Here is an 8,871-nt window from a genome sequence, read left to right as displayed (position 1 = left end):
AATAAATTTGAAAAGTTAGATGAAAGAGATAAATTCCCAGGAAAGATAAACCTGACCAAAATGGACACATGAAGAAATAGAATAGTCCTATATACTAAGAAATTTGAATCCATATTTAAGAATTTTTTAACAAAGAGCATTTCAGGCCAGGTGGCTTCACCAGTGAACTCTACCAAATATATAAGGAAGAAATAACACCACTCATCCACAAAAGTAATTTCGTATATGCATATTTAATATATAAAAGTCAGTTACATTTTTGTATAATTTAAAAGTTACTATTTAAAACAGCACTTCAAACCGTCATACCTGGGAACAAATCTAATAAGACATATACAACACACAGAAAAAATATACATAGAAAAAAGGAAAGATATTAAATAAATGGGAGAATATTTTTTTTTTATGGATTGGAATACTGAATAGCATAGAAATGTCACTTCTCCCTAAATTGATTTTTAGGTAAAATCCCAATTAAAATTTCACAAAGGTTTGTTTTTTTTTTTTCCTGGAAACCTAATTCTAATTCTAGAGTCAGATTGAATATTCAAATAGCCATGAAGAGCCGAAACAATTTGAAAATGTAGAATCAAGTTGGACGATTTATACTACTATAAACAAGGTTTTTTATAAAGCTACAGTAATTAAGACAATGCAGTACTGGTATAATAATAGATCTAAGTAGACCAATGGATCATTAAAAAATAGTCTAGAGAAAAACCTACACATATTTAAACCTACACAAATTTAATATAAATTAAAATTTGGTTTGTGGTAACACAGGAGAATAGTGAGGAAAGAATTGACCCTCAATAAAAGTGGATATTCACATAGAAAAAAATGAATCTAGGTTCCTGTGTCATATCATGCACAGAAATAAATTCCAGATATATTGTTGATCTAGATGTGAAAAGTAAAACATTAAAACTCCCAGAAGATGGCATTGAAGAATAACTTCATGATTTGGGAGAGACAAAGATTTCTCACTTAAGACTCAAAATGCAGTAACTATATTAAGAACAATTATGAATAGAACTACATTAAAATTAATAACATCTCTTCATCAGAGACCCCATTAGAGAATGAATAGGTGGGAGAAAATATTTGTGATACATATAAATGACAAGTGACTCACATTCAAAATATATAAAGAACTAAAATCAAAAAGAGAAAGAGAAATAACCCAATAGGAAAATAGGCAAGAAATTGAACACACACCTCAGAAAGTGGAATATCCAAACAGTCAGTAAATACTTAAAAATATGTAGAGCCTCATTAGTTATCATAGAAATGTAAAATATAATCACAGTGAGATACTACTATGTACACATCAGAATGGCTAAAATGAAAAAGACTTAATCCAAGGATAAAGAATGGTTAGAGCAAAGGAATACTCATACAGAGTTGGTGGCAATATAATTGAAACATCTGTTTTGACAGAACTGGTGATATTAGCTAAAGTGGGACACACATAATCTGTGATATAGCAGTTCCACTACTAGGCAACAGAAATGAGTACAGTACATGTCTGGGACAAAAGATGAGTGAGTGAGTGTGTGTGTGTGTGTTTGTGTGTGAGAGAGAGTGTGTTTATGTGAATGTTCATAGCAGTGTTGTTTTTAATAGCCACAAATTAGAAACCACCTAAATGTCCATCAGTGGGATGGATATCAGATTTGAGATGCCTTTAAGTGGGTAGTAAATTTTTGTAGTATTTTTAGAAAATGAGGGCAAAAATCTAGATACAAAAATACATAATGACAATGCCCAGTGAAAAGGAACCTCCCAATAGTGAGACAAAATGGAGATTTGTCCCATGAAAAAGTTGCATAAGTTGTGTAGATAATATATGATCATAGCTTATGTACAATTTCAGAACCTTGTTACAGGAGATATTGCCCAAAGATCCCCTTGACGGTCCATAAATAATTGGGCACTTTGGCTCAGATAGTCTCAGTCATGAGTACATGGACAGAAAGTCATGGGCAAGTTTTAACTACCTCAAAGTGAAACTTCAACAAAGACAGGAGAATGTCTCCAGGGGAATTGGGGATTCAGATTCTCTTCTCTCCTGTTTCTGGCTCAGGGAAAACTGAATTCTCACTTGTAAATTCTTTTAAAAGCAGATGAGAGTTTAAGGTGAGAGAGTCACCATACAGAGAAGGTGAAAAAACAATGGAAACCTAACAAGCACAGCATAATTGGCCTGTAGAGATTTTATCTCTGAGGGAAAATAAAATCCCACTTCTTGCCCAGCCCTGCTCTTCCTGGGCAATGCTGACCTCTTTTCCTGGAGGTAAGGCAGTCATGCTCAGAGGATCTCCATTGGGTTCTTAGGATTATGAGTCAAGAAGCAAGGATTTCCTTAACACACAGCTTCTTTCTGGGCTCATGTGAAACTTGGGTTGAGTTTGGTTACTACAGAGATTAAGGTCCCATTTTTGCAATTGGTTTTAAGAAAATACATTTAGGTAGCCAAATTGGGGAGAAATTTCTCTCGAATACCTCTGAGAAATGAAGCACCTAGCCTGGGGCTTTTACTGCATTCATGGGAAACATTGAACTTATTTACTACAGGTCCTGTCACATTGCACTCCCCCCAGCACTTGTCCACTGCTGGAAATTTGGACCTGAGAACAGGTTTGTGTTAACCAGCTCATTCTTAAACAGTGATGGTCAGAAGGTAACTTCATCTAGATGACTGGCTCTAAACTTTCTGTTGTAGTTGTAGGTATGCATTAGGAAGTGGGAATGGGGTGGGGATAGCAACTTAGCCAGTTAACATTGTTGGGAAATCTCAAGCTTTCCAGGTGGCTTCTTTTGAGAACACTTCTGATGTAGAACTTTAGGAAGCTTGAATCACAGTTCTTGGAAGGAGAGGTGGTTCAGGAATGCTGTTTATCTTACTATTATTGTCACTTACACCACCTCCACCTTATTTCTGAAAATCTGTTTTTAACTTTTATTTACATACCATATTTTCAAAAGTGTTTTAAACATTTTACTTTTGGTTAAAAAATTATTCTTTTTCCTATTGATGTCATATCCTTTTTCTATTATCCTCCCTACTTCCCTCACTCCAGTGAATTGGGACAGACTTGAATTTATGCTCCCTTTAGACAGATGAAGAAGCTACAGTTGGACCTCCAGATCCACAGGTTCTACATCTGTGGATTCACCAACCATGGATTGAAAATATTAAAAAATTTTCCAGAAAGTTCACAAAAGCAAAACTTGAATTTGCTTAATGCTAGCAACTATTTACTTATCATTTACTTTGTAATTAGATATTATGAGTAATCTAGAGATGATTTAAAGTGTACAGGAGGATGTGTGTAGGTTATATGCAAATACTAGGCCATTTTATATAAGGGACTTGAGCATCTGTGGATTTTGGTATCCACTGGAGTCCTGAAACCAATCCCAGGGATACTGAGGAGCAGCTGTAGTAATGACAGTCGAACTGGGAAATGCAAGTTCATTGGCCAAGCAGGTCGTTCATTCACTCCCGGGGAGAGGCACTTTAGAAAACATGAAGATGGTACAGAAACGTGTCATGTGTACCATGAGTGTTTCTATTTGTAAACAATACCTTGCTGAGCCTTTAAGCGGAATTACTGATCCAAGACCAGGGATTACTGCATTTTCTTTGTCAAGCCCTTAACTACTATTAGTTTTTAAGAAGTGAAAACTCAAAACCACAAGATATTATCATCAGATTTTTCAGTCAAGTCTCCTTATTTGGTACCTGAGAATACCTTAAATAATCATCCGCTACCTCCTGCACTGTATTTTTTTTTCCTTTTAGCCCTCTCCTGGTGAATTGCTACATGAATTGTTTCATGTATTATAGCAGAATCAGAGACTGCCTCATGCACTTCCTAGGAATATTATCTATTAAAATATCATCTGTACATTGTCAGGTTCTGCTGACAGGTCTCAGGCACTGATTTTCCCCTTTGAAGTCACTTATCTCTCTTTTGTACCTGAGGTCTTCACCAGTGATAATTTTATATTCCAACTTTTCCCTTTTCATTGGGGATAAAAAGGTAGGTTTCCTCTTTCTTTGATAGAAATATTACAAAGTGGCTTGCTGATCTGAAGCTCTAGAGTAAATTCTAAAGAATTAAGGAACATTTTGTACTTTTATTGCCTCCTCTTGTAATTTACATAAATTATCTCTCAGAGTAGGAATGGTTTATCAAGCTTAATTCATTTCTAGATAAAAGATTATCAAATGCAAATGCCAATAGACCCTTCTCTGCTGGCTAATCCAATCACCTTTGGCACCCTATTTATCTGCATTTAGCTGCCCTTACTGTCATGAATGCCCTCAACACAAAATATGATTCTCATCATACATTCAATGGCACTATCTGATCACAGACAGCAAACAGATAATATCTCCTTGTCACAGCAGTGCATGCGTTTCATTTTCTCTGCCTAAAGGACAGAGTAATTAGAGGGACAGGGTATGTGGGAAATCTAGAGTGGGCTTTGTTCAGTCCGTGAGGTTTTTGGAAATCACTTGAGATTTGACAAGTAAGGTACAAATAAGATTACTAAGAGTTCCAGAAAGAATACTAGAGCCCTTGAGCTTTCAGAAATACTAATATATCAGCAGGATTAGAAAGTTTGGGGATGGTATTGAGCAGACTAGAGTATTACCTTCTGGTCATGTGAGTCACAGTAGAGGGAGCATAGCACAAGGATGAGAAAAGACAGAGTTTTCTAAGGGGCAGGGGATAGTCAAATATTTCAGATAAAGATAAAAGTAAGGACGGTTAAAGGAAAGAGATCATCAACAGTCATTTCACTGAGTTAATTGTAATTAATTTTTTCCATCACATTATATGGTCTCCAAATCACAATAATCACTATCCAGAATACATACAAATAGAATCAGAGGGAACGTGCAGCCAGTTTCCCCTTACCTTTTAGTTAATAGGCCAGCACGTGTGGCAACTCTTCGAGCTCTCGGCATTTACTAAGGAAGACAGTTAATGCATCTTTGATTTGTTTCTTGACAGCCATACTCTGCTGTCGACCCCCTGATCTGCTGCTCTTTCAAGGGAGGAGAAATGCAATATTGCAGATTCTTTCCTCTTATTCTCTCAGCCAGGTAAAAGACAAACAGGTGAAGATTTTTCAAAAATGAGCCTGGTCACCCAGGTCTTCATTTTTTATCTCACTGACTCTAAGATGTAATTTTCGATAATTTTTAGCTACTAAAAACTATTTTATATTTGCTACCTTCTAACTTACAACCCCAAATTTGTGATTTTAAAAGGGTGGAAATTTAGTATCTCATTTTCATAGTCAAAGAATCCAGAAGTAAAAAAAGTAAATTAAAAAGAAAACCTGTTCATACCTATTAGGTTCCATTCAGTATGGATTCTGAGATAGTAAGGAGGGAAAAACCGGTGTCTAACAGGGAAGTAAACAAACTCCATGGTTAGGAGTTGGCTTTAAAGAAAAAATACCATGTTTTACAGTTAATCTTTTTAACTCAAATAAGCATTTTAATGAAAACATTTCTGCTTAAGGAAGCTTCTCCTTGGATCTGAGCCACATCAGTGGGTTCTGTTGTTTCCCAGAAGGAGACATACAATCTGAAAAACCACACCACTTAATATTAGATGGCTATTTGGTCTAAGTGACCGTATAAGGTCCTCTGGCACCTTATGTATCTAGTTTTTTTGATTTATAACTTGGGTTTGGTCTTCAGAAGCTCATGGGCAGGGAAGACCAGACATGGATGAGTGAGTTCATTCTGCTGGGACTGTCCAGCTGCTGGGAGACTCAGGTCTCCCTCTTTGTCCTTTTCCTGGCCATGTATCTGATGACTGTGCTGAGGAACTTCCTCATCATCCTCCTTATCAGACTGGACAGCAGGCTAAACACACCCATGTACGTTTTCCTCAGTATCCTGTCATTTGTGGACATCTGTTATATCAACAGCACTGTCCCCCAGATGTTCATTCACTTCCTGTCAGCCCAGAAGTCTATCCCATTCTACAGCTGTGTGCTCCAGCTGTTTATCTCCTTGGCCATGAGCAGCCCAGAGCTCTTCCTGCTGGAAGCCATGGCTTATGACCGCTGTGTGGCAGTGTGCCGCCCACTGCACTACGCAGTCATCATGCACGGAGGGCTGTGCCTGGGGCTGGCTGCTGGCTGCTTGCTGGCTGGTTTCACGAATTCACTGATGCAGACAATCATCTTTCAGCTACCTCTGTGCCATAAGGTTGTTCATCACTTTGCCTGTGAGATGTTGGCTGTGCTGAGGCTGACCTGTGTGGACATCTCCTTCAACAAGGTCATGGTGGCCATCTCAGGATTTCTGGTGATGATGCTTACCTGTTTTCTTGTTCTGTTCTCCTATGGTCGTATAGTTGCTGTGATTCTGTGTCTTCATTCTGCCCAGGGATGCCACAAAGCATCTGGGACGTGTGCCTCTCACCTCATTGTGGTTTCCATGTGCTTTGGAACAGCCATCTTCACATACTTGAGACCCATGGCTGGCTCCTCAGCAGAACAGGAGAAGATGGTCACCCTGTTCTATGCTGTGGTGACCCCAATGCTGAATCCCTTAATCTACAGCTTGAGGAACAAGGAAGTGATGAGCACCTCTAGAAGAGTGTTGGGGAAACTTAGTGACAAAGGGTAAAGATTCATAGAATTTCTCCTTCCCTCCAACAGCCCATAGAACGACATTCTAAACAAAGAGAAAATGATGGATATGCCCTTTCTTCTCAGATTTTCTCATAAGGTAGATCATGGTGAACAAGTTTTTCTAGACTGACTTTCCACATTCATCCACATTTTGACTATGTATCACTGCTCTGTTATACATACGGTAAAAAAAAAACAAACCTTTAATTATTAAACTGCAGTCTGCTGGATAATCTCTCCTCCTAGACTTCATATTCCCCCTTTTACTTCCATATACTTCCTGCCTAGTCCCTCAGAAAATGAAACATAAACAGTAAAAATTTTCAGGGTGAGAAGAGCCACACTTTGTTTCATGACCCCACCCATCACCAGCAATGTTGCTTTGAAAAAGGTACTTAACATCTCTGACCTCTAGTTTCCTCAACTATAAAAAGAAGTAATATCCAGTGTGTGTGATTATTTTGAAGATTATAAATTATCTATGTAAAATGCCTAGTAGAGTGGTGGCATAGAGTAGGTATTCAACTATTTTTTAAAAATAGCTTGTAGGACACAATTACAGCATTACACATTATGCAGCCTTCTCTCTATACAGAGTGACTCACGGTGAATGTTTTCCTTGTGCTGTGGCTCTAGTAGATCACTGTTCTGTGTCTGCTCCAGGTAGCCACCTTACCCAGAACCACGGCATCTGTCCACCCAATTTATTATCTCTCCATCCATCCATCCACCCATTCATTATCCATTCATCCATCCAACTTTTCTGTCTCTGTCTATCTATGTATTTTTTAGCTCCAAGCCAGACAAGACCTTTCTCATGATCTCCAAACACATGTATCAATGCTTGCTTAACTCCTTTCACTTACATTATATGAATCTCATTGTTAACATAGTTAAAATAGAGCTGTTGTTCTTGCTTCCTCTATCCCAAGCTATTCCTTTCCTGTTGCCCCAATACACCTTCACTGTTTTAGTAAAAGGAACCATCATACATCAGAGTAATTCTTGATTCCTTTATTTTACACCCTACCCAGCTATAGATTCCATTAGCTTGTCAACAAAATATGTGATCAACTGGTCTCTCCGTTTCCACCTCTGCTTTCTACATTCTATTCTGCATACAACAGCTTTAATTTTTAAAATTATTATTTGTTTTTTGACTTTATTTTGTAAACTAAAACACAGGCAGAACACCACACTAAATAAATGTGTAGCTTAGTGAATTGTTGTAAGACAAACCCTCTTGTAACCACCACTCAAGTAAAAACAAAACAAAACAAAACAAAAAACAGTTCTGCCAGCTACTGTAGCAGTCACTCCATGTGCCCCATCATAATCACAACTTTTTCCCAAAAGTAACTGCTCTCGTGACCTCTGTAGTAATCACTGTCTTGCATTTCTTTATGGCTATATTATTCAAGCAAACATCCCTACTCACTGTCACTGTAGTTTAGTTTTGCCCATTTTTTTCAATTTGATATGCTTTGAAATCTCATTAATCTATAGGTCCCCTCCAACTCTTTCTTTTTCCTACAATTTATTTGAGTGACCTGGGCCATTTGATCTGTAGAAGTCTCCTCTATCTTAGAAAATAAATCAAGTCACATCCTTTTCCTGCTTAGAATAAAATCCAAACTCCACAAGTACAGGACCTAACTTGGTCCAGCTGCTGCCTGCTTCTTCATCTGCATTTTGACTCCTTCCTCTCAATGCTCTCATGGCACACTGCTTCTCCAACAAGGGTTGGAAGAAAACAGCTAAATCTCTATAAAAGGAAAATTTATTTTTTTTACAAGTCATAGACATTCATGGAAAAAATAATTGTAGACCTGTACATTTTTTGTATGTGAAATCTGAGACTTATCCAATGTATTAATAATTTACTAATAAGCACTAATAAATTTAGTAATAAATACTTCCTTTCACTGGAAATTCTGAATCCTATCAATTAGCATCATGAATAACTGGGCTCAGATTTCTGAGTAAAATCTCAACAGTAGAGATGTTTTGATCTCCCAGTTTTAAAAGGAGAAAATTTAAGTTTCTACCTTGGAAAGGGCAAAGTATTATATTCATCAGTTAGACTATAAGCTTCTTGAGAGCAAGGACTATGCATTTTATCTTATTTGTGTTCTCAGTGCCTTAACAATGCTAATAAATTCCTGCTGATTATTAATTGAAATTTTCTTTACTATTCTA

At 37.3% G+C, this 8,871-nt stretch overlaps 1 protein-coding gene across 1 annotated transcript; it reads left to right on the top strand.

The window, feature by feature from the left end:
• The first annotated feature begins 5,734 nt into the window (after positions 1–5,734).
• On the top strand, positions 5,735–6,667 carry LOC116759737 (olfactory receptor-like protein OLF3). Its single transcript, XM_032643793.1, has one exon. It carries the CDS (start codon positions 5,735–5,737, stop codon positions 6,665–6,667), a length of 933 nt encoding a protein of 310 aa, XP_032499684.1.
• The last annotated feature ends 2,204 nt before the right edge of the window (positions 6,668–8,871 follow it).

Source organism: Phocoena sinus, chromosome 9 (assembly GCF_008692025.1).
Source record: "Phocoena sinus isolate mPhoSin1 chromosome 9, mPhoSin1.pri, whole genome shotgun sequence".
In the NCBI taxonomy this organism is placed as follows: domain Eukaryota; kingdom Metazoa; phylum Chordata; class Mammalia; order Artiodactyla; family Phocoenidae; genus Phocoena; species Phocoena sinus.
Note: the sequence above shows the minus strand (reverse complement) of the source record. Positions and strands in the feature narration are given on the sequence as shown.

Bases quoted from the DNA above. Each gene is read 5' to 3' on its own strand.
- LOC116759737 (XM_032643793.1), top strand. From the start codon at position 5,735: ATGGGCAGGGAAGACCAGACATGGATGAGTGAGTTCATTCTGCTGGGA.